Here is a 24,936-nt window from a genome sequence, read left to right as displayed (position 1 = left end):
CCGTCCATCCGCGGCCCGCGGGGAAGAACCGAACAGGGAGCTGTGTGGGAGGAAAAATCTCACATGCGGCGTTCTCAATCGAGTGACCTCCCCTTTGCCATCAACATTCACCAATGTCACCATGCGAGATGAATGCCTGCCGATCCCTCGTTTTGTGTCTGTAACTATAACAAAGAAACATGTTCATCTACTCTGGGAAAAAACATGTCCCTCGGCTCGCTTGGACACGGCAAGTAGTTATTCGCTTTCAGAGAATTCAGATAGCCAATATTGGTATACATATGTCTCGAGGTAAATTTCTTTCAACTTCAGTTTTGCAATAGTTTTTTTTTTGAGAAAAGTTTTGCAACAGTTCGGTTAGTAGAGAATCTACACACGTAGCTATGTGAAATTGATTACCGAGCCAAAAATAGTAGGAAAGCCATGAAAAGAATGATCGCACTGATAATAAAAAGGGCCGGCCCAACGATGAGATAACTGGACCAAAAGTTACAGGAAAATAATAATAACAAAAAGGCGCAGCCCAACTTTAAGATAACTGGGCCTGTTAAGCTGATGGGCCAACGACGTCCAGTAACAGCTCCGCCGCGCTAGAAAAGAAGCTGCGCGAGCGACATCGCTCGTCCCTCTCTCTCTCTGTGTGGCTCTGAACACCACCACCACCTCCTTCCCCGACCTTCCAGAGCCCACTACCCCCGGCGGCGGCGGCGGCGGCGCCGGCGGCGGAGATGAGCGTGTGGAACTACGTAGTCACGGCGCACAAGCCGACCAGCGTCAGCCACTCCTGCGTCGGCAACTTCACCAGCCCCAACCAGCTCAACCTCATCATCGCGTAAGCGCAGTAATCAATCCCCAGTCCTTTCCCCCGTCTTCATCCATCTCGGCCATGTCTCTAACCCCGCGCGCTCCTCCAGTGGTCAAGCCCTTGGGATTAGGCCCTGGACGAAGCCTCCTAGGGTTTTGTGTTGGAGGTGGGGCGCGGACTAGGGTTTGCTCTGAGCTGGAGCACTGTGGAATGCGTGATTTCCTCTAATTTGTTTCGACTGTTCCAGATTTATTTCTGGGCGGATGAGACAGGGAAAGCGAATGCATCTGATTCCCTCCATATTTTTTTTGGGAGGACTACTTGGTTTGCCTCCAGTTATGTGAGATCTGACATTAGCACATTAAAACCCTGCCTTGCAATTTGGTATTCTCTAGGATGTCGAACAGTTGTAGAGTACAAAATAGCGTGATGAAATCAAAGGTATGAGATGAAAACCTCATGTACGGTTTTGGAACGGAGATTTTTTGAACTCAGATATGCCGGAGAAGAAAGCAGAATAAATAAATAGATAGATGTGGTCATCCGTAAGATCAATAAACACCAGTAAGAAATGTGGTAGATCTATCGATCTGCGGGCGTTTGGACTCCAAGTCTATGCCTCCAACCATGTTACAAGTGCCCAAGTCTAAGTTCTTCCAAGAGTTCAGACAGGGGATAGGGTATTTACCGGTAAGCTCTTTCTCAATGCATATACAATGGACGAAACATCAGGTGTTATATGGCTGTTTGTGGTGAATTTTCTGCCTAGTGATACATGCAATGATGTTGCCATGGAACTGTTTTGTCTGCTGCAAGTTAAATCCCTGTTAAGTCCTTTACTGAAGCATGCATGTACCAACCTTTCAGGAAATGTACTCGCATCGAGATCCATTTGCTTACTCCTCAGGGCCTTCAGGTTAGTGGTTTGTAGCATTGAAATTTGATTTAAGTGTTTTGCATTACAACCTGCTACCAGGAGACCTTATCAATTTTGTTTTCCTAGCAGCCTATGCTTGATGTCCCTATATACGGAAGGATCGCGACGATTGAGCTCTTCCGGCCTCATGTAAGCTACCTTTCAGTTCCTACACCTGTGATACGTATTTTGTCGTTGTGAAATATTTGGATTAATTTTCTATTTCTTTCTTCTCCTCAGAATGAGACTCAAGATTTTCTTTTCATTGCTACGGAGAGGTACAAATTCTGTGTTCTGCAATGGGACGCAGAAAAATCAGAGCTCCTCACCAGGTTTGGGCACTTACTTTCCTGGCATCTTTTTAAAACAATGATTGACATTGCAAGTCCCACTTAATTTTGTTCATAGGGCAAAAGCATATTGCTACTCAATAATATATGTTGAAACACTGTCATTGCCAATTTTTGTTTGGAAAAATAATGTTTATTCTGTCTCTGTAGAGCCATGGGTGATGTTTCTGATCGCATTGGGCGTCCTACTGATAATGGACAGGTGCATCCATCTTTTTCAGTTTGAACCCCTACTTTTGGCTTGTTGGAATAGTATGAAACTTTTCCTTTGATTTGAAGATTCCATTACCCATCATTTTACGGAGTTTTGCGTGTACAGAGAGAGCAACGGTATACCCGGACACAGAAATTCTAAGTTGCTAATGTTCTGCCTTTTGTTCATTATGTAGATTGGAATTATCGACCCTGACTGCAGACTTATTGGTCTTCACCTCTATGACGGCTTATTTAAGGTAACTATACTATCTGCTTCGTTAGGCTTATGAATTTCAGATTCGTCTTTATTACCAACTTGTACTTATACATATCCAACATGCACCTCTTATTTCCTTTGCTATCCTTTGTTGGCAGGTTATACCATTTGACAACAAAGGACAGTTGAAGGAAGCTTTCAATATCAGGTATGAGTGTGGAAATTTCTATTTTTTTTAATTGCTAAGAAAAATATTCATTTGATTTGGAAATGGATGTGGTAGTGTACTAGAAATATTGAAGCATGTGTGCCTACTCAGTACTCACTATTTTTGTCAATGCATTGCAACCTTGGCAGAATTTTGTTCGAGAACCATAATTTGCACATGGCTGAACCTTGTTTTGATCTTTCAATTCTTCTATTCATTAGCATAAAATGTTGTGTTTATTTTGTTACTCTGTCTTCGCTTTTTTGTCGATCAAATTGAAGCCCATAATTTCTCATGGCATCTCAAGTGCATTCTATTGTTTTAGCATTTGTCTCTTGCTATTGACTACTATTTTAGCATTTATCTCTTGCTATCAACCATGATATATGTTAGCAACATTGACTTGCTTGGGAAGTGCAGCACAAATCTTTATTTTTCATTAATGGCGATTAACATTATCTAAATGTATAAGATGATGGACTGATATTTTGAGTATATTCTAATTGTTAGCGTTATGTTATTCAGACTCTCATATAGTTAGCATTTTGTTATGATAGACTTGAAGAACTTCAAGTACTGGACATCAAGTTTCTACATGGTTGTGTTAAACCTACTATTGTTGTCCTTTACCAGGTTTGTTTGAACTTCTTTGTGACTTTTGACTTCTCCTTTGAAAAGTATAGAGTTTTGAACAGTTGAACTGCATTTGTTATCACTCATGATAGTAGCTTTTATGATTTGAATGTTCTGTGCTATACTCCAGGATAATAAAGACGCAAGGCATGTCAAGACATATGAAGTTGCACTGAAGGACAAAGATTTTGTTGAGGGTCCTTGGTCCCAAAATAATTTAGACAATGGTGCTGGTTTGTTAATACCTGTACCAGCTCCACTTGGAGGCGTGATTATTATTGGCGAGGAGACAATAGTTTACTGCAATGCCAATGCTACATTTAAAGCTATACCAATAAAACAAGTAGTCTCTTCACTACATCTGTATTTTTTCTTTTTGGTGCCAACTTCATATTGGTAGGTATCACGTCTACACTGTCTAATTCTTTGTCCCTGGTTCGTTTTCTTGCTAGTCCATCATAAGAGCTTATGGACGGGTTGACCCAGATGGTTCTCGATATTTACTCGGTGATAATACAGGAACTTTGCATTTACTTGTCCTTACCCATGAACGAGAAAGGTAACATCTTGTGCATTTTTTTGAAACTAAAAGGCTCTTAGCGTAAAAGTATTCTGTTTCACCATTCATCTTCATTTTAGGGTTACTGGTTTGAAAGTAGAATACTTGGGAGAGACTTCAATTGCATCATCAATTTCATATCTCGATAATGGTGTTGTTTATGTTGGTTCACGATTTGGCGATTCACAGGTAGGTTAAATACTTTCTAATCCTTTTTATTCCTCCATGTTAGATGAAACAAGCATGATCTCCTTTATATTGTTCTTGGAATATATGTCATAAACATTATATTTTTCCAACAGCTGGTAAAGCTGAACCTCCAAGCTGATGCAAGTGGTTCATTTGTTGAAGTTCTGGAACGGTATGTGAATCTTGGACCTATTGTGGACTTCTGCGTGGTTGACCTTGATAGGCAGGGTCAGGGTCAGGTGGTCACTTGTTCTGGGGCATTTAAAGATGGTTCCCTTCGCGTGGTTCGGAACGGTATAGGGATTAATGAGCAGGTATTCAATTAAGAGTAGTTTGTTATTGCGAAACTTTTAATGCAGAGATGATGAGTTGTTTATCTTCTCTTGATTAATTAGGCTTCAGTAGAACTCCAAGGTATCAAGGGATTATGGTCATTGAAATCATCTTTCAATGATCCTTACGACATGTACCTAGTCGTGAGCTTTATAAGTGAGACACGGTTCTTGGCGATGAACATTGAAGATGAACTAGAAGAAACTGAGATAGAGGGGTTTGATGCGCAAACACAGACCCTGTTTTGTCAAAATGCAATCAATGATCATCTCATACAGGTGCCTCTTCTAACGACCATTTATCAGCTTTTTCTTGCATTTGGCACAGTAGCAGACTAGCAAAATATCATATGGTTAAAAAGATGAATAGTGGGCATTTGAAAGAAAAAGCAAGCTCTTTTCTTTTGTATGTTTGCCAAACTATAGCAGTTATGTGGTACAAGTATGCTTAATCAACTATCAATATTTTACCTGTTGCATTGAATGACAGGTTACTGCTAATTCTGTTCGGTTAGTCAGTTGCACCTCTCGGGAGCTAGTGGATCAATGGAATGCACCTGCAGGATTTTCAGTCAATGTTGCTTCAGCTAATGCTAGTCAGGTGCTTTTCCTTTTGGATTGCTGTCTTTTCTTGTAAATTTAAGTGGGGTGTATCACATATTTCAGTGACACTACCAATTACAAAAACTAGACAAACCTAGGAGGAACTAGGTGGCGAAGAAAATAGGCACTCAATTTTGCCTTGACTAGAACCTGAACTTGGGTGGTTAGGTGTACATCCGCACCCTCAACCGATAGACTCAGATTACAGTTTCCTGTGTCATTAAGCGCTATTACCCTTTTTCTTTTTTTTCTTGGGAAGTTTTATCTTTCTTATTTTTTTCCTAGCAGGCAATGATATTTTGCCAAATATTATCTGATCATTTGATGTATAGTAATACAGAATTTGGGGGTGCTTTTCTTCTTTAGTGCTGCTTTTCTTCTTTAGTGCCATATTCCCTTATTGTCAATGCACATGCTGACGTGCACCAACCCTAAAATTATCCAAAATAATTCAGGAGGGATGAAATGTAGGGGAAATCATAATAAACAACAAACCAAGGGGAGCTTATCGAAATATTTGTTATGCACATGCAATCACAATCTAAGGGTACTGTCTATTTTGAATTTGTAATTGTGATCCATTTTCCCTTCATTTGGAACCTATAGACTGGTGTTCCTGCCTTCTTTTGCTGTTAATTTTTTTCTTGAGTCTGAGGGTCAGTATGCAGTTGCTAACTTGTTATGGTTCAACCCAAGGGAATCTTTACTTAGTTCAGTAAGATTTTGTTGATATGTTTCCAGAAATGATTTTCAAAGTAATTGCTATGTCCAAAGCTGGAAAGAAATTGGAATTGAAAAACTGTAAGGCAAATGTAGTTAATCCAGAATTATGCAGTGTCACTTCATTTACCTATTGCTGTGATTTGTGCAGACATTTATCATCTGCGGCCATTAGTCCAGAAATATTTACCTGAATGTCCTAAGTGCAAATGGATTTGAATGGTTGGATGCTGATGCTATTTATTTTTGCATAACATTTTTTAATTGCACAAATGTCTTGCAGGTTCTGCTGGCAACAGGTGGTGGCCATCTTGTTTACCTAGAAATTAGGGATGCTAAGCTTGTTGAAGTGAAGCATGCACAGCTAGAACATGAGATTTCTTGTCTCGATTTGAACCCAATTGGGAACAATCCACAGTATAGTTCCCTCGCTGCTGTGGGCATGTGGACAGATATAAGTGTTAGAATATTTTCACTTCCAGATCTTGAATTAATAAGGAAGGAAAATTTGGGTGGGGAAATTGTTCCTCGGTCTGTTCTGCTGTGCACCTTGGAGGGGGTACGCTCTTGACCTCACTTTCCTAAGGTCCATTGAAAACAATATTAGCAACTTCAAATAACATATACATGTTTCTATTTTCAGGTTTCCTATTTGCTTTGTGCTCTTGGAGACGGTAACCTGTTCAGTTTCCTGCTGAATGCATGTACAGGTGAACTGACTGATAGAAAGAAGGTTTCCCTTGGGACCCAACCAATCAGCCTTCGTACATTCTCATCAAAGGGTACCACCCATGTGTTTGCTTCATCAGATAGGCCAACTGTCATCTATAGCAGCAATAAGAAACTTCTCTATAGCAATGTCAATTTGAAAGAAGTTAATCATATGTGCCCTTTCAATACAGCCGCTTTTCCAGACAGGTTCTTTCTCACTCTAGATTTTGCACCATGAAATTGCTCTAATCGTTGAGTTCACTACCTCCTGTATTACTTGTGAATATATATATATATATATATATATATATATATCTGGTCCAAAACGCTTTCCTAAAAGCCATTTTCCATAACCATCAGATCATTGTGCAGTTCCTGGATTGTGCGGAACATATTTTTTATAAAGCTCATTTTAAATTTTATATTACCAGTAGTAGTCTTTTTAAGTAAGCTTTGTTTACAATCTGATGATTCTTACTGCACTTAAAACAATACAACAACAATAGGACAGCCTTTTAGTCTCAAGATAATGGTATTGATAATTCCTTTCCCAGTTTTCTTATACACATCCTCCTTTTAATGGTTGTGTCTTAATGAGTTTGCTTGACTATTGATTGTTGCTAGTTCCATTCTACTTGATGCTGTGAGCTCACACTTCATTTATGTCACTATTCTTGTAGTTTCTTCTTAGAGTAATTATTTGGAAAAGGTATCGCTGTTTTACGTTTGCTTCAGTTCACCTTTTTTCAATGCCACAGCCTTGCAATTGCTAAAGAAGGTGAACTCTCAATTGGAACAATTGATGATATCCAAAAACTTCACATCCGTACAATCCCCCTTAATGAACAAGCACGACGCATTTGCCACCAGGAGCAATCAAGGACACTAGCATTTTGCAGTTTCAAGTACAACCAGACTAGTATGGAGGAAAGTGAGACTCATTATATCCGTCTGTTAGATCATCAGACCTTTGAGTTCCTATCTACATATCCTCTAGATCAATATGAGTGTGGCTGCTCCATCATTAGCTGCTCATTTGCGGATGATAATAATGTTTATTACTGTGTTGGAACTGCATATGTTATACCTGAGGAAAATGAGCCAACAAAGGTAATATGTCTGAGAGCCAGATGTTTCATTAGTGCTCTGTGCTCCCTTATAATACCTGTTCAGTTTACTGCTGCTTGTAGCTGATTTCATGTGAATCTTGTTAGTTAGTTCTCTTGAACAATCGGTGCATCTTGTTGTAGGGCCGGATCCTTGTATTTGCTGTTGAAGATGGAAGGTTGCAATTAATCGTAGAGAAAGAAACTAAAGGAGCAGTTTATTCGCTGAATGCATTCAATGGGAAATTGTTGGCTGCTATCAACCAGAAGATTCAGTTATATAAGTGGATGCTACGTGATGATGGTTCACATGAGCTGCAATCTGAGTGTGGGCACCATGGGCACATACTGGCCTTGTATACTCAAACCCGTGGTGACTTCATTGTGGTTGGGGATCTGATGAAATCGATATCCTTGCTGGTCTACAAGGTGCTGTTAACTGTGCGCTTGATGCATTGCATTATTCGTGAATTCTGTATGAGTCTTCGATCGGCCAATTACTAATGTTTTTTGTCTTCTTTTGAGCAGCATGAGGAAAGTGCGATCGAAGAGCGTGCTAGGGATTACAATGCAAACTGGATGACTGCAGTTGAGATGCTTGATGATGAAGCCTATATCGGGGCGGAAAATAGCTATAACCTATTCACTGTACGCAAGAACAGTGATGCAGCCACAGATGACGAAAGGGCCAGGCTGGAGGTTGTTGGGGAGTACCATCTCGGAGAGTTTGTGAATAGGTTCCGCCATGGCTCACTCGTAATGCGCCTTCCGGACTCGGAGATAGGGCAGATTCCCACAGTCATCTTTGGCACAATAAATGGGGTAATTGGCATCATCGCCTCCCTCCCACATGACCAGTACGTGTTTCTAGAGAAGCTCCAGTCCACTCTTGTGAAGTTCATAAAGGGTGTCGGAAACCTGAGCCATGAGCAATGGCGTTCGTTCCATAACGACAAGAAGACAGCCGAGGCTCGAAACTTCCTTGATGGCGACCTGATCGAGTCATTCCTTGACCTTAGCAGGAGTAAGATGGAGGAGGTGTCCAAGGCTATGGGTGTTCCTGTGGAGGAGCTGTCCAAGAGAGTGGAAGAGTTGACGAGGCTGCACTAGATGAATAAGTAGCAGTTTGCTGTAACATGTAAATCCTTTGTAACTTGTATTTTGTACTGTCGCAGTGGCATGTAGTTTCCTCCGCGATGCTGTTGCCGCCGGTTGCACAAGTGTTCACCCGTGGTTGTAGTTTCCGTTGTTTTGTTTGCTGGCTACTTTTCAGCTGACAGTTTGGTGAGATTGTTTTTCTTAAATCCTGAATCAAAAAAATTAGTAGTGAATCTTGTGTTGATTCGGCCACGGTGGGACAAACCATCAGAAGATAGACTTTTGTATTTGCTGTTCTAACTAGGCATGGTGCGCAGAATGTTTTTATGTGCCTTTTGTAGTGAATCTGGCATGTTTCTAGAACCGAATTTTTTTTCTGCATGGTGATGCCTGCAAAGTTAATCTTTTTAAGTTAAAAAATACAAACATCTATAACGTCAAATTAGTTTTAATCTACCATAGAATATGTATTAATTGTGCATGGGTTCATTCGATATTGTAAAGAGTACTATGTTTTTCTGTAGGCTTGGTAAAACTATAGAACTCTTACGTTTTAGTGTTGAGAGCAACATGAGGAAGCCATCAAATCTAGCAACAGTACAAAGTGATTATTCCATCATCTTTGCACACCATACTATAACTGTTGCCGGTGGGTAGGCGTGAGTCAGGAGTTGACAGATTTGAAGATGGTAAAATGGTCAGCCGATTGCTGTCAATCATAGGGAGCGGATGACTGGATGAGTGAGGTAGGCAAAGGGAGATGCCAGTTGAGAACCCGCATTAGCGAGAGAATGGTGGTGGTCCAGGCCCAGTCCAGTCAGAGTAGTTGCAGGTTTGCGAGGGGGGCATTCCGATTCCGACCCATCCATTCCATCCATCCAGCTCCAGCGGTCCAGACCCTTTTGATTTGAAACTGCGGCACGGACGCCCTCCCGTTTGGGGCAGCGCTGCGCCGCGACCAGATCGAGCCGCCGACCCAAAACCACACCACGCAAGCTGCTCCTCTTCACGCACCACCACCCTCTCCCTCGTCTCTCTCTTCCCCCTCGCGCTTGGCCTTGGCCTGCTTGGCTCCTCTCTCTATCTCTCGCTCTCCTCCCTCCCGCACGGGCGCCCACGCCTCGCCACCCCGCTCCCCCCCACCGCCGCAACCCCTTCGATCCGCCCGCGCCCCTCCTCGCCGATCGCGGGGGCCGGACTCCGCCGCCGATTCGTGCTCCGCCAAGCGCCCAAACCCTAGATCTGGTGCGGATCCCGCGCCTCCCGCCACCTCGCCGCCATGTTCTGGCGCATGACCGGCCTCTCCGCGGCCTCGCCCGTGAGTACACTCCTCTCCTGCGCCTCCCATCTCGTCCCCCTGCGTCTGCTCTGGTGCTTCGCTTGAATCTGACGGTAGGGTGTCGCCAGCCGGATCGCCGGTGGGGGTCTAGCCACGCCTGCGCTGCCCTCCGGTTCCTTCCGCGTCGCTTAGGGCTCGTTGCTGCTGCCTCGGGATTTTATCCCCCTTTGCGCGCGCGCGCCATGCTCCACAACTCCGCGCGCTGTAACGGTTACGGCGTATCTTTGTGGTGCCAAGACAGAGCCACACATTTGTGAATGTTATGGCATTACCAACTTGTGTTCCTGTAATTACAAATTTCGATAAAATTTAGAGCAACAAAAGAGCAGCAGCAGCAGCAGCAGTTCCTACTGTGGACCAACCGAATCCTTGGGTGTCCATGTGGAAGTTTCCCTGTTTAGGGCTTTGTTCTTTGGTCAACATTATGTTGCTGGAGCAGACCCTCTGTTGATGCTATAAGGATTTGGATAAGTCTAGCAGGACTATCCGCACCTCCCTCTGGATAAGCAATTTCATCATCTAATAAAAAGGATTCGTTTGTTTGGCATCCTTTCTGGTGCTCATAGGTTTTCTCTGCAGACTATTACTGTCTTGGTGGAACACATTCTGTTTCAGTTGCATTAGGATTTATGGGGCTTACTATATCTATGCTGAAAATTGATTTCATTTCAAAGTCAATGTAGGTTTATTCTGTTCAAAGAAAGTTTCAGTTGCATTACTATTACTGTCTTTGTGGAAAATATCTGTAATATTGGTGGCCTGAGTGGGTGTCTCTTCCGTTTTTTTATTGGATTATCGTATTCACTAGATGTGTTCTTTTTGTTCATCAATACTCCTTTAGTAGTAACTAAGTGTCTCATGGATTGAGCATGTTTGCTGTTTTGTCGTAATCGTTTGACTTGCTTCTTTACTGTCGCAAGGCCTTTGTGAAAAGCACACACTAGGAAATCTCCACCTCACTTACCTAACTTTTGTTTTTATTGATTAGGTGGACACAATTCTAGACAAGGAGAACTTTACATTGGAAGAGCTTCTTGACGAGGATGAGATTATTCAGGAGTGCAAAGCACTGAATACTCGACTCATAAATTTGTAAGACTGTGACATGTTATCAAGCTATTACAATTTATTGCTGAATTTTATCACTTTACAAATCTAGCACATATTTCTGATAGGTGTCTTGCAATGTGGTTTACAGGCAAAAGAACTTTTTTTATGAACAAATATGATAACAAATGCCATGCTCATCATATGCATCCATCCCTTTCCGCCATTATTTTATGCATCAGAACTGCCTATGGGGGTTCTATCATACAAAACTGAGAAGCATCTCTAATTGCAATCCATTTGTACATACAACCTTTTCCATTTCCTTTCAAGATCCCTATACATTTTACTTCTGGCATATGGTATGTAATTAACTTAGCAGAATTCATGCTGGATTACTAGCTTTATTTTCTAAGAGAACAGCTAAACTCATTCTCCTTTTCTCAATTTTCGAAGCTTTTGCAGAGTAGGTTCTGTTTAATGATAATGTATTTGAATTTTCTTCTATATTTTTTAATCTATTTTCGTTTGTTTTTAACTGCTGATAAATGAGGACTGTGTGTCTAATGAAATTAAGTGTTTTTATAAGCTGAAGTTTTTTTGGTTATAATGGTTGGTCTTCAAAAAAGGAATTACCTTTAGAGCATCTCCAAGAGCCTAGCTAAACTGATTTGGTTAGGTAAAAATAGAAAAATGCTGGTAAAAACTGGATCCAACAGCCTCTCTTTCTATATCCCGCTCGTCATCCCCTCCCTTCAGTTGGCTATCTTTGCCGAGCACCTGGACTCGCCATCTCGCTCCTCCCGCTAGCGCGCCTCTTTCCCTCGCGCCGTCACGCTGCTCCCGCTCTCCGCGCCGCTCGCTCCTCTTCCCAGCCCCTGCTCCCGCCGTCACGCCGCTCGCTCCTCTTCCCCGCCCCTGCTCCCGCCGTTGCGTCCAGCCATCGATTCGGCAGCGGTGTCCTGGCCTCCGGGTGTCGAACTCCGGTGGCGGCGGCGGCGGCGTCTAGGCGATTTCGCGGCGGCAGCGTGGCGTCCAGTGCCTAGGTCGACGTGTCCGACGGAACAAGAGAAAAAAATCGCCCGATCGCAGGTGATTTGAATATGGAGAGTCAAGATTTGGAGAGTCTGTTGGTTTCCCCACCCTATAGGAAGTCTTCTATTTTTTTACAGCGCTTGTAAAACTCTAAATTTAGCTAGGATTATACCTAGTCTGTTGGAGATGCTCTTATATGTTTAGCGATTAGTGTAAAGTGCTAACATTCTGTGTAGCTTTCAATTAGGCTTCATCTGGTTGCAGTTTTGTTTTCCTGCCTAAAATCTTTGAATGTTGTATCTAGCTTGCGAGATAAATCCCAAGTGGAGCAGTTACTTCGTTACATCGTGGAAGATGTTCCAGAGGATTCAGAGAAGAAACGATCTTTCAAGTATGATATGGATATTTGTTGTTCATTACCATGCCATATGTTAAACTAGTTCTCTGATGAGCCTTGTCGACCTTCCCTTGTCTACCTCTTGCAGGTTTCCATTTATTGCTTGTGAGATTTTTACTTGTGAAATTGACATTATCTTGAGGACCTTGGTAGAAGATGTTGAGGTAAATATATTCACTTGTTAACATATTTCTCTGGAACATTACTGCACAGATTTGTGAAATATGAACTCTAACACAGAATTGTGAAATATGAACTCTAACAATCTCCATTCCTTCTGCTCCATATCACAGTTAATGGATTTACTTTTCTCATTTGTAAAACCTGACCATCCGCATAGCACTTTGCTAGCTGGTTACTTCAGTAAGGTACGCCCCCCCCCCCCCCCCCCCCCCGATCTCTTAATCATGAATAAACTCGTCTCAAGACCTCTGCAGTGTTTTAAATGGAGCTCTGTCTGGCTACTTGTTTGTTTTAGGTGGTGATATGTTTGATGCTGCGGAAGACTGCGCCTCTTATGAATTATGTTCAGGTATTACTGATTTGTTCTGTAGAAACGTAGATTATTACTACCATGTCTTTATTATTGGCAATTACTAGGTAACCTCAAGGTTAAACTGTCCATATTCTGTTTTCTCATGTCATGTCTGTACAGTTTTGCTGTAAGTCTAGTTGTGCTTACGTGCTTCTGTATCCTTGTGCATGTTCTTGCCTTGCTGATTGACTGGAAATCCATGCTATTTACTGTTCTAGTCTGTGTATGGGTGCATGATAGAAAATGATGATTCATGATCAATTAATACTGGATTCCTGTTTTCTCGGTGATGGAAATCTCAGTTTCTGCTCATTAGCTACATTGTGTCTTTGGTACATTCAATTGTCTCCTTTCTTTAACAGTCGTGTAAAGTCCTATACATGCTGTAAACATGGAGTCATTTGTGCACATTCCAATTTATGTTTGCCTGCCCCCCTCTCTTTTCACCTTTTGAAGGAGCATCCAGATATTGTTGTCCAACTTGTTGACCTCATTGGTATCACCTCGATAATGGAGGTAAGCAGTTACGGAACCATTCTCCATATAGTTTGGTGAGTGTATTTGATTGATGCGGTTCATCAAATTGACTGTAAAACAGGTGTTGATGAGATTGATTGGTGCTGATGAAACCATATACTCAAATTTTGCCGATACATTGCAATGGTTAGAGACTACAGATGTCCTGGAAATGATTGTGGATAAATTTAGCTCATCTGTAAGTACTGATGCTTCTTCACTCTGTAACATTGTGCTATACAACATACACACTGGATATTAACCTGTGGCATCATTAAGTTGGACTTGCAGTGGTTAGGGATGCTATTGGTTTGTTATCTCAGTAGAATTGATCTGCTTGATATTTTTTTTCTATGTATTTGCTAGCAAAGAGTTCATATATCTGTGCTACCTTGACCAAACAGGACTCCCCTGAAGTACATGCGAATGCTGCAGAGATCCTTTCTGCAGTAACTCGATGTGCCCCTCCTGCTCTTGCTGCAAAAATATGCAGCCCAAGGTTTGTCCTTTTTGTTTAACTTGTGCGATAAAAAAATGCAACTTTTGAGCATCATACGCCTTCCTGTCTCAACTATGATTATGCTTATGTTTCTTTACTTGTTCCTGGTATCAGTTTTGTTGGTAGGTTGTTTCGCCATGCTCTTGAAGAATCAAGACCGAAATCTGTTCTGGTTCATTCACTGTCAGTGTGTATATCTTTGTTGGACCCAAAAAGACTAGCATCAGCCTCATATCAAGCGTTTAGAAGTAACTTGAGTCATGGGACACTGGTCACAGCCAGTCCAGAGACAGTTGATGGTATGCTGGAGAGTTTTGGTGAGTGCTCTTTGATTGATTCTATCAATTTACTCATATTGTTTGTCTGTTTTGCACTTGTTACCCTGATTTTTCTATCACATGCATTCTCTTTATCATGTGCACAGTGAAACACCTGTCTACTGACATTTTTAGTATAATGCTTGATTGCCTTTTTGAGGGAACTTACCCGTATACCTGTAATCATGTTAGGTGATTTGCTGAAGTTATTGGACATTACTTCTGCTGAAAATGTTTTGCCTACGACATATGGATGTCTGCGCCCGCCTCTTGGAAAACACCGTTTGAAGGTGCACTCTGATGCTGTGAATCTCTTTACCTTTAGTTTGAGCATACATCTTAAGCCAATCTTTTCTGCTCTCTACAACTTAGCCTTTTGTCCCAAGCAAGTTGGGGTAGGCTTCTTTTCTGCTCTCTGAATAATTTTTTTTTAATTTCCTAGTTCTTTTATGGAAACATTAATGCTGCTTAGTGCTATCTAGACTTTATTATTATGAATCTTGCATGGAGCCATCCGAATGGGTAATTTCTTAGTGAGATATGTATGAAATCTGAGTCTTGAATGGCTCATTTTCAGATTGTGGAGTTCATCTCTGTTTTGCTAACAATTGGGAGCGAAATAGCTGAGAAGGAGCTAATAAGCCAATCAGCAATAAAGCATTGCATCGATTTGTTTTTTCAGTATGTGTGCTGCTCCCTATTATTTTGCTCATCAGTTGTCATTTGTTAAAAGAAAATCCTTATATATTCCATGGTGCTGCAGGTACCCTTATAATAACTTTTTGCATCATCATGTTGAGAACATTATTGTTTCTTGCCTCGAGGTTAAAAGAAACCAGCTGATTGACCATGTCCTTAATGACTGTGGGCTTGTTGGTAAAGTGCTTGCCGCAGAAAAAAAATTATCTCTGTCAGTGGACTCTAATGGGGTAATCTATTCCTGGATTCTATGCATCTCGATTTCGCCTTTGCTGGGCTACATTGCCATAGGATCCTGTGTCTTGATTATATCTTATATTTGCAGCCAACGTTACCATCAGAAGGGAAAGAACCCCCAAGAATTGGGAATATGGGCCACATAACTCGAATAGCGAATAAGCTCATTCAATTGGCAAATAGTAGCAGCATGATCCAGAATCACTTGCAGGTAATTCAAGTTTCTGTTTCATCATCGGCCCAACATTTTGAAACTGTTGTTTGTGTCATGTACTCATTTGCATTTATGAAATTTACCTCTACAGGAGAACAGCGAGTGGTCTGAATGGCAAACAGGTGTCCTAGTTAAACGCAACGAGGTGGAGAATGTTTACCATTGGGCATGTGGGTAGGTTTTTTTCCCACTGGACTTTATGGTTATTGTATACATTGCGGAAACACTTTGTGATTTCTTATTATGGTGAATTGTATATTTCTTTCCTGATTTGTGGCTATGTATCTTTTATGCTGCAGCCGTCCAACTTCTTTACATGATCGTGGGAGGGATAGTGATGACGACGACTTCCGAGACAGAGACTATGATGTGGCAGCACTTGCTAATAATCTTAGCCAGGCATTTCGATATGGGATATACAGCAACGATGACATTGAAGAGGTGTTTTTCTGATTTTTCAGCATCGTGTTCTTTGGTAGCATGATATAATTTGTAAACTGTTATTTAGAATAATTGAAGTTGAATTTCTGAACCTGCTATAGTATCTTCGCTGGTACTGTTTTACAATTTAACATGTTAACCATGGAATTTTATGTAAAAGTAACACCTCGAGATTCTCCCAGATAATTGTGATATATCTCATTGCTATGATTCTGCTCCTGTCTGTCTAATGTATTTCATGTTTGATGATTGCAGGCACAAGGATCCCATGAACGAGATGATGAGGTATGCTCTCTTTCTTTAAATATGTATTTTACTTCAATACAGTTAATGTAAGGTCGGCACATGGTCAATACTTTTGATTCAGATGGATTTTCTACTAGCTGAATCCTGTGCATCTGTTACAGGATGTCTACTTTGATGATGAATCAGCTGAAGTGGTAATATCTTCATTGCGTTTGGGGGATGATCAGGACAGGTAAATAATGTTTTTTTGACCTAAACTGTCCCTATTCAAGTGAGATGGCTTACAGATTATGCATTTTGCAGCAGCTCCCTCTTCACAAATTCGAACTGGTTTACATTTGATGGTGATAGAGGAATCAATGACCGCTTAGCTGCCTCTGTTCCTTCACCGTCCCCCAATTCTGAAGAGACTTCCCTGAACATGGAGGAAACTGATGAAGTGCTTATTGGTGAAGCCACTGGCACCGAGTCACAGCTGGAAAGCGTGTCTCTTGAAAATGGTCCTGTTGAGGTGACCAAGGAACTAGCAGGGGTCGCTGAGCAAAATGATGCTTGTGCAGATGATGAGAAACTCTTGTGCACAGAAGAGGAAAATGTTTCCCAGGAAGCTGAAGCCTGTGAGCAGCCTATGGATGTTCAAGATGGCCAGACTGACACACAAGGTGGTGATGCTGCTGAAGCCTCAAGTACAGAGGGTGCAGCGGATGAACCTTGTGGCTCTCCTGAGCCTGGCCATGCCTTGACTGGAGCCTCGTCTGAATCTCGTGACACTGATCATCAGTCTGCCAACACGTCAGGGTCTAATGAGATAGCCCATGAATCAGGGTTACCTGTCAAGGTTGATGATGGAAAAATAGTTGAGGTTGCCACAACAAATGAATGAAGTATATGGGCTGGAATCATACCACAAACCTGAGCAGTATTGCCAGCCAGATTCTTTTGCAGGTGAGCAATGTCACCTTGTTTTGCATCACATGCTCAGGAACCACGGACAAACCCTTCAGAAGGCAAGGATGCTGTACAATTAAAGGCGCTGCTTTGCTATGTGCAGTTGATTGGTCCTGCATGAATGAGCATATTCGTGCAGCTGGGCACGCCCTGTTATGATCGGACTGTCTCACCTCATCCCCATCCCCATCCCCAGAAGCAATTTCCTCGGTTCACATGGACTTCTTACCCCGCAATGGTGGGTGAATTAATTCTTGCCAATGTCATTTGGTGGTTGATGCATGCGAGGAGGGGATTAATTCATTTGGTGGTTCTTGATTTTGGGTACGGTGGTTATTTCCTTTGCTAGGGTACTCGAACTGTAATATTTGCAGTGAGTTTTTCCCCCCGTGTTTACCCCCTTTTTGGTTCCTTTGGGATTAGCGTTCTGTAATTGTTATCTGTTCAAGTGAAACATCTACCTTTCCCTTTTGGGTTCTAAACTGGATGTTCTCAGCAAAAATGAGGACAAATCTTTTAGGATATACCGTTGTGATCCAGGCTGCTTTGCAACCCAGCAAGTGCCATTGAACCTCTTGGTGTTTTCGTTATCTAATTGTTTCAGCGGATGGGAGAAATGAAAGATACGGCACAAAGTGACTAAGAAGCCGAAATGTCCAGTCTGATTCCAAGAGAGGTTTATGAGTAAGACGACCATGACTTACACGTCTCGCAGATATCCAGGCACCACAGGTGTGCACGCTTGACGAAGGCACAAGTAAAAAACATAGACAAAAACAATGTAAAAATTCGCCACCTCCAAGGTATTCTCGATCCAGAAATAGGATCTTTTTGATGTTTAAATCAAGCCGAGGCTTGGGCCTAATCTGGAGCTCACGAGCTCCAACAATCTGAGATCAAACGTTTCGAGCTTGAGTATTTCTATTTGTTTGGTATGTGCCTGAACCCCTACTATCTCTATTAAATTTTTAACTATCCAAAATTAAAATAATATAACTGTAGGCTGGAGCTTCCCTTTAGCTAGCGAGCTGCCACGTCGCGCAAGTTAGAAAAAATAAAAAATAATAAGGCTAAGTGTTTAGATATACTGATGTTATCAAATTAAATCATATATCTTATCTCCCCTTCATCAAATTAAATCCATCTTTTATATATACGTTTCCTCATCTATCATGAACACTGATGCTATAGAGTCACTCTATATCTCCAAAGAACATAGGCAAAATTGGCCCGTGGACACTGTTAAAATATGTATTTTGCCCTGCATCACTTAAAAAGATGTCTTGCCACAACACACTATAAAACCAGGTATAGGACACCACACCTATTATTATACTCATTTTTAAAAGAAAACCATATGAAATGACGATTATACCCCTTATCTCTATTCTTTTTGTTGCTGGACTTGAATTGAAGGCATCCGGCTCCATGACACCCCCTCCCAATCCATCCGCGGCCCCTCCTCTCCTAGCCCCGACGATCCCCGGCAGCCGCCCTTCCCTTCCGGCAACCCATCCACGGCCACAGGGGGCCGTGCCCGTCCGCGGCACCCAAAGCCGCGCTACACAGGGGGCCACACCCGTCCGCGGCTCCCAGAGCCGCGCCACACAACTCCACACAACTGCTCCCAGAATGCCGTGGTGGTGTCGCAGGCCAAGGCGTGGAGGTGGCCGGCCCTCTCCTGCTTCGGGCTCCGACGACTCCTCTCTGCTGCAAGGGGTGGCGTGGGCGGCTGCGCCTAGCTTCATCGCATGGGGGCGCGACGGCCCGACTGCACCGCGGCGCATAGGGCGGTACGCCCCATCCGCGACGCACAGAGCGCTAAGGATGTGTCGAGCAGGTGGTGGTGCCGGAGAAGAAGCTGAGGGGGTCAACGACGCTGAGCAAGTGCTCCCAAGACACCATGGTGGTGTCGCAGGCCAAGACGTGGCGGCGGTCCGGGCAGTATGCCTTACTATAGCATGAACATCACCAGCACCTGCTTGTCCTACACCATGTGCGACCTCCACGTCTCCTGCGGTAAGTTTGGGTCCGCGGGGCTTGTCAACCCAGCGACTTCTAGCGCCTCAAACTCCTTCTGAGCTCCCATGTCGCGCCCGAGCAGAACGCCGGAAGCCTGCTCGGTTGCAAGGATGACAGCGGCGAGATCTTTTTTGTTTTATCTTATTCGTTTCCGGCTGCTATTGTGGGCTTCAATTCTAGCCCTTACTCGGGTAAAGATATATTTATTTTTTATAATTATGTTAATAGCTGTTTGATAAGGATATATTATTGTAAGGGTTATAATGTCCAGCAGCAAATTCATACTAAATTGTAGTGTCTATTGGTAAAGATTTTTTTTTAGTGATACGCGGTAAAAGCCATCTTTTTTATCTTTTTTCATATGATGCTCTCGGCTCGGGATGCTCCAGCTTGAGGTGGCAGGCTCGCGGCTCATTGACAGCCCTCCCGCTCAGGGCTCAGGCCTCAGGTTCGTCTCCTCCCTCCATTTCTTAAACCCTTTCCCTTCTCTCGGACTCTCTCCTCCCGTGCTCTTCCTTCCTGGCGGCGACGGCTGGGCGAGCGGCGGCGCTATTTGTTACGTCTTCGCCCAGCCCTTTGCCGGCGACGAGCATCCACCAGGTATGCCCCCCCCCCCTCTCTTTCCTTCTGCTATGCGAGACGGAGCACCCCAAACCCTAACAAAACTATTTGTATTCGGATGTGAATCCAGTTACAATTAACTTCGATTTCGTTTGCAAAAACTATCGGGTGTACATGTGTACACCCATGTCCTATGCTGGGTCCGCCCCTGTCTGTGCTAGTTAAGCTAGATGGTTTTTACTAGTACTAGTACAAAGGTTGGATCTGTTGCCTCAAAAGTGACTTTGTTACAGCCTACAACTTACGCTTATAGTGATTATGTTTTTTATTGGGTTTTTTGCAGGAGCGTTTGATGTAATCTGAAAGCTGTGACTTATTATCTCTCAGGTGGTCCTTTCCATGAACTTATCAAGTAATCTTGGTCCATGAGGTGTAGTCTGTGCACAGCTCATTCCTGCTTCTGCTGGTGCTGTCAATGTAAGGAGGGGATCGGCATCCCTCGTCTATGCGCCGGGCAGTCCCAGGGTTCCTGCACCGAGCCCTTTTTATCAGGAGCTACACCCCAGTCTTGTGCCTTTCCTCTCAGGCTTGTTGCTTGAACAGCTCGGATAATGAGGAGCCCAGTCGGAATTTGGCTTATGATGATTATAGAACTCGGTGTCTACTTCCCTTGATCACGCTAGCAGTGCGGACTTCGAACTGGGATGCTGCCAAGAATATAAGCTTCAGGGAGTGTGTGAGGTTATACGGGCTATCTCGCTCGGTTGGTTTGTTTGCATTGCTTGTGCAATCGTTCTTGCCACGGAGAATAAGTGAGACCCGGTGCTTGATTCAGAGCATTGTTGATTACAGTGGAAATGCCAGGCAGGAGTTGTTTGAGTTGGCTCCTATGTTGGTCAGCAAATTGGGTGGGTCAATGACACTGTTACAAGTTTATGCTGCAGTCATCCGGATATTTTTAGAGCTGTCAATGTTTGAAGATGCTCTTCTCACTTACATTGAGGCCAAGAAGTTTGGTGTTGAGCTGCGTTTGTGCAACTTCTTGCTGGTATCTTTAGTCAAGGGGAATCAAATCATGTATGCTAGGAGTTTATTTGATGACATGAAGAGTTCTGGGCCTTCACCAAATGTCTACTCTTACTCAGTTTTGATGAGTATGTATACACATGGAGAGAGGTTATGCATAGAGGAAGCTTTTGAACTTCTTTGTGAAATGGAATCGAATGGTGTCAGACCAAACGCTGCAACATTTGGAACTTACATCTATGGGCTTTGTCGTTCCAGACAGGTAACATATGCATGGGACTTTCTTGAAACTCTTTCTCAGAGTGGGGGCCCTTGCAGCATTTATTGTTTTAATACTGTGATTCATGGTTTCTGTAGTGAAGATCAGGTTCACAAAGCCATTGAAGTGTTTCATGGGATGAGGAAGTATGGGTTTGTCCCGGATGTCTACAGCTACAGCATTTTAGTTGATGGGTTATGCAAACAAGGGGATTTATTAACAGGTTATGACATACTTGATGAAATGCTAAGAAATGGAATAAATCCTAGTCCAGTGAGCTATAGTTCACTTCTGCAAGGTCTTTGCAAGACTGGAATGGCTCAATTGGCACTTAAGATTTTCAAGAACCTTGAAGAGCACGGTTTTCAGCATGACCGCATAAATTTCAGCATTATTCTTCATGGCTGTTGCCAACATTTAGATCTCAAGACTGTCTATGACCTTTGGTTTGACATGATTCATCGTGATCTTGCTCCAGATGTTTACAATTATACTAGTCTGATTTATGCATTATGTAGACATAGATACCTTCAAGAAGCGTTCCGAATGTTTGAACTCATGCTTGAGAATGGTTTGAGTCCCAACATCGTGACGTGCACAATCCTACTGGACAGCTTTAGCAAAGAAGGGCTGGTTGGTGAAGCATTCCTGTTCCTGGATAGAATACATCAGTCTTTGGGAATTGTCCCAAACCTTTGCATGTACAGAGTAATCATCAATGGCCTTTGCAAGATCAACAAATCTAGTGATGTTTGGAAGATTTTTGCAGACATGATAAAGAGGGGTTACATTCCTGATGTTGTCCTCTACAGTATTGTTATTGATGGCTTTGTAAAAGCTTTAAAGTTGCAGGAGGCCTTAAGGTTGTATCATAAGATGTTGCATGAAGGTATAAAACCTAACATATTTACATATACTAGCCTCATAAATGGGTTGTGTCGTGATGATAGACTTCCTGAAGCTATGGAATTGATGAGGTACATGATTGGGGAGGAACTGGTACTTGACAAGGTTTTGTGCACATCTATCATTGCTTGCTATTGTAGGCGTTCAAATATGAAGGCTGCTTTGGAAATGCTCAGAGTGATGGAAAGAAGTGGTGTGTTACCAGATGCTTTTGTATATACTTGTCTAATTGATGGCTATAGTAAAGTGCTTGCTATGGATGGTGCACGCTGGATGATGGAAGAAATGGTAAAAAGGAATATTAAACCTACTGTAGTAACCTATACAGCTCTCATTATTGGATACCTTAAAACAGGGGATGAGAAAGAAGCTGAAATGATGTACAACAGTATGCTTCAGGCAGGCATTGCTCCAGATGGCAAGCTGAGTTGTATTTTGGGCTTTGGCAACGGCAGGAGTGATTATGATTATTCTCAGAAAGCGAAGGATGTAACATAGATATTCACATAGAACTTTATTAACTTGATGAAGGGGCTTCTCTGTGATGGAGATGAGCTCACCTAGTGCGCAACAAAAAACTGGCAGTTTAATCCATGGACAACACCTGAGGTTGTGATCATTACAGGTTGGCCATTGCCTTATGCAAATAATCAGATAAGATATTAATCTGCATTTTAGAAATGCTCTTTTTTAGTATTTACCTTATAAAAGCCATTTATAACGTCAGATATATGTGTCTTCTGCATCCCTTGAAACTTTTCCTGCTTTCCAAATTTCCAGTTTAGAAAGCTGTTTGCTATTCTTTTCCACAACATTCCTACTTTTTTTTTTCATTCATTCATGCTGTTATTTCAAGATACTTTCCTGTAGAATCTTCTTTACCATCTATAGTACTTGCAAAGGTATGAGTTTGACAGATCTGAAAGATCGCAACAATCCATGGAACAAATAAAATGGCTGAAATTTAAAGTCGTTCCACACCTGAAATGAATGCCATTCCATTAATCAGTTGGTTAGTGCTTAATGGGTCCACTTCAAAGAGAAGAACTCCTCATTTGATCTGTCTTATATCTGAGAAAATATCATCTCAGGCATGACTAGTAGGGAGTCTGGATCCTTCTCTAGGCTGATCTGTGAGCCGCCTTGACGGCCTCGTTGTTGCATAAGACACTGCACTTTGACTAATCCCACCACATGGCTTTAGAGACAAGACACTCCAGGCCACTGTGGAAGACGCCACTCTGTTCACAAATCCCTTGAATAAATATAATTGTTTGGTAGAACACACATTAGCTTTACCATTATGCCCATAAATCAGTTGTATAAAAAAGGCAATGATATTATCCTGCATGTGTAGAAAGTTGGTCTGAAGTGGAGGGATCAAAATGTTCTTTATGTGATTTTTTTTGCTTAGTGAGATATTTTCCATAACTCTGCAGCTTGGGCTTTTGAGAAGCATGGTTGTTACTCTGTTCGATCGGCCTATTGACTCTGGCTGCAGAGAAAATATCAGCTCATTACTCTCCTTTGTTCTCTTATGAATGTCATGTTCAAAGCAGGTTTCTCTAGACCAACAACAGCCTAGGACTGAGTTATCCTCTTTCTTGACTGACCATCAACCAATGCGGGTGCAGGGTGAACGGAAGCTCCCCATAGACCTATACCACCAAAGACATGTCTTTACTGGAGACAGCTGCATGGTTTACAGCCAATTAGGCACAGTTTACATAAGTGGCATATGCAGATCCTTGGCCCTGTGGAACAGAGGAATCCATCTACCATGCTCTGATTAGGTGCCACCTGCACCCACTTGTTCTTGAAGGAGCTGTACACATACTCCGGTACAGAATTTCACATCTACACCCAAGAACTCGCTTGAAAGATATCTTGGATGATAATTTTTGTTTGGTGGAGATGGTAGCTTTGTTTTGCAGAATGTGAGAAATCTGGACTGCAGAAATAAGAAAGAAGCATTGGCGGTGTAGAAGCCAGAGCTTGCTGTCAAATGGACTCAGGAAGAGCAGCTGCCAACTCACTGAAAAATGGCAGCTAAGCCAAGCAAAAATAGGAAGCAAGAAATGGAAGTGGAAGTGCAGCGAGAATCACCACATGGAGCAATTTTGCCCTCCAGCTCATCCACTGGGGTAGCAGGTGTCATCATTTATGACTGCAGTTGAGGCCTCTCGCAGGTTCATGCCGACTTGATAATTCCTGATGTGCCAAAGGTGGATGCGCTCGCTTGCAGGAATTCTGTGAAACTGCACAGAATCTCAAGCTGCAGAAGATTAGTTGAAACTGAACAGTGGTGACTGTGTGAGGCGGTGGAAAGAACAAGTTGACCAGGCATCGGCATCATTCTGGAGAAAATTAAGGGGATTAGCTAGTGTTTTGATGATTGCATTGTTTTCCTATGCAATATGTTCAATGTAATAAAATAAAAGCTGAGCTGAGCCTGTTTCTAAAGAAAGATTGAAGGCAAGCTTTTGATTGCTCTCGCATCTAGAGTCTATAGCATGGACTCTGGTACGCACTGAAATTGGGACGCTGATAGTTCCGCCTGCCCTCTTCGCTGATAGTTCCGCACTTTGGTGAGCAAGCTTTGAGACCCACATTCAGATTGTAGACTAAGAATGTAAAGTATTACAGATTGCAGAACATTTAGTCTTCTTTTTTTTTTTTGAAAGTAGGATGGAACATTGGACTGTAGGGCTGTAAGGAAAGAAATAATGGCCTCCATAGGCTGTAGAGAAAATTCCTGGATGACCTTATGAAAATTTGGAGTCCCGGCGCTTTATGAAAGCAAAGTTTTCGGAATGGAATGATTTTTAGTATCACTTTCTTCGTACAAAAAACCTCTGTTCAATTGAATAATGACTTGGCGCAGGAGGTGCTGATAGAAGCAACTGTGGTAAGAAGCGGCAGTCTACTGTTAGCATGCAGTGTAGGACCAATGGCAGCCCATTAACGAATGCCGTGTAAGGACCATAATTAATCTGCCCATACCTTCCTGGGAAACCCATATACAGCCCACGGAGGTGAATATAATATTA

The 24,936-nt window shown here is 42.5% G+C and overlaps 3 protein-coding genes across 13 annotated transcripts; all 3 read left to right on the top strand.

Moving 5' to 3' along the window:
- The first annotated feature begins 622 nt into the window (after positions 1 to 622).
- Positions 623 to 8,884, top strand: LOC112884786 (DNA damage-binding protein 1). The gene is made up of 19 exons (XM_025950345.1): positions 623 to 832; positions 1,673 to 1,721; positions 1,812 to 1,871; positions 1,962 to 2,053; positions 2,222 to 2,273; positions 2,461 to 2,523; positions 2,642 to 2,691; positions 3,249 to 3,324; positions 3,455 to 3,667; positions 3,777 to 3,883; positions 3,964 to 4,072; positions 4,186 to 4,386; positions 4,468 to 4,683; positions 4,895 to 5,005; positions 6,011 to 6,286; positions 6,371 to 6,645; positions 7,197 to 7,548; positions 7,689 to 7,973; positions 8,073 to 8,884. Exons 1-19 carry the CDS (start codon positions 729 to 731, stop codon positions 8,652 to 8,654), a joined length of 3,273 nt encoding a protein of 1,090 aa, XP_025806130.1. The 5' UTR covers positions 623 to 728; the 3' UTR covers positions 8,655 to 8,884.
- Positions 8,885 to 9,606: 722 nt separating this feature from the next.
- Positions 9,607 to 17,683, top strand: LOC112884828 (serine/threonine-protein phosphatase 6 regulatory subunit 2-like). 3 transcript variants are annotated; one of them, XM_025950424.1, is made up of 19 exons: positions 9,607 to 9,960; positions 10,970 to 11,073; positions 12,368 to 12,454; positions 12,549 to 12,624; positions 12,754 to 12,828; positions 12,939 to 12,992; positions 13,452 to 13,511; positions 13,594 to 13,710; positions 13,916 to 14,010; positions 14,125 to 14,327; positions 14,520 to 14,617; positions 14,905 to 15,008; positions 15,091 to 15,256; positions 15,352 to 15,474; positions 15,569 to 15,651; positions 15,777 to 15,918; positions 16,174 to 16,203; positions 16,326 to 16,396; positions 16,471 to 17,683. In XM_025950424.1, the coding sequence occupies exons 1-19, from the start codon at positions 9,922 to 9,924 to the stop codon at positions 17,045 to 17,047; spliced, it is 2,304 nt and encodes a 767-aa protein (XP_025806209.1). In that variant the 5' UTR covers positions 9,607 to 9,921; the 3' UTR covers positions 17,048 to 17,683. The 3 variants fall into 3 exon arrangements, with proteins under 3 accessions (XP_025806209.1, XP_025806208.1, XP_025806210.1); XM_025950423.1 differs by having other exon boundaries at positions 9,609 to 9,960; positions 16,468 to 17,683; XM_025950425.1 differs by lacking the exons at positions 9,607 to 9,960; positions 10,970 to 11,073 and adding an exon at positions 11,193 to 12,120 and having other exon boundaries at positions 16,468 to 17,683.
- Positions 17,684 to 19,588: 1,905 nt separating this feature from the next.
- Positions 19,589 to 24,558, top strand: LOC112884588 (pentatricopeptide repeat-containing protein At5g39710-like). 9 transcript variants are annotated; one of them, XM_025950022.1, is made up of 4 exons: positions 19,589 to 19,734; positions 20,039 to 22,511; positions 23,521 to 23,727; positions 23,808 to 24,558. In XM_025950022.1, the coding sequence occupies exon 2, from the start codon at positions 20,201 to 20,203 to the stop codon at positions 22,382 to 22,384; it is 2,184 nt and encodes a 727-aa protein (XP_025805807.1). In that variant the 5' UTR covers positions 19,589 to 19,734; positions 20,039 to 20,200; the 3' UTR covers positions 22,385 to 22,511; positions 23,521 to 23,727; positions 23,808 to 24,558. The 9 variants fall into 9 exon arrangements, with proteins under 9 accessions (XP_025805807.1, XP_025805806.1, XP_025805804.1 ...); XM_025950021.1 differs by adding an exon at positions 23,326 to 23,445 and having other exon boundaries at positions 23,521 to 24,558; XM_025950019.1 differs by having other exon boundaries at positions 23,326 to 23,727.
- Positions 24,559 to 24,936: the final 378 nt, after the last annotated feature.

Source organism: Panicum hallii, chromosome 3 (assembly GCF_002211085.1).
Source record: "Panicum hallii strain FIL2 chromosome 3, PHallii_v3.1, whole genome shotgun sequence".
NCBI classification, from domain to species: domain Eukaryota; kingdom Viridiplantae; phylum Streptophyta; class Magnoliopsida; order Poales; family Poaceae; genus Panicum; species Panicum hallii.
Note: the sequence above shows the minus strand (reverse complement) of the source record. Positions and strands in the feature narration are given on the sequence as shown.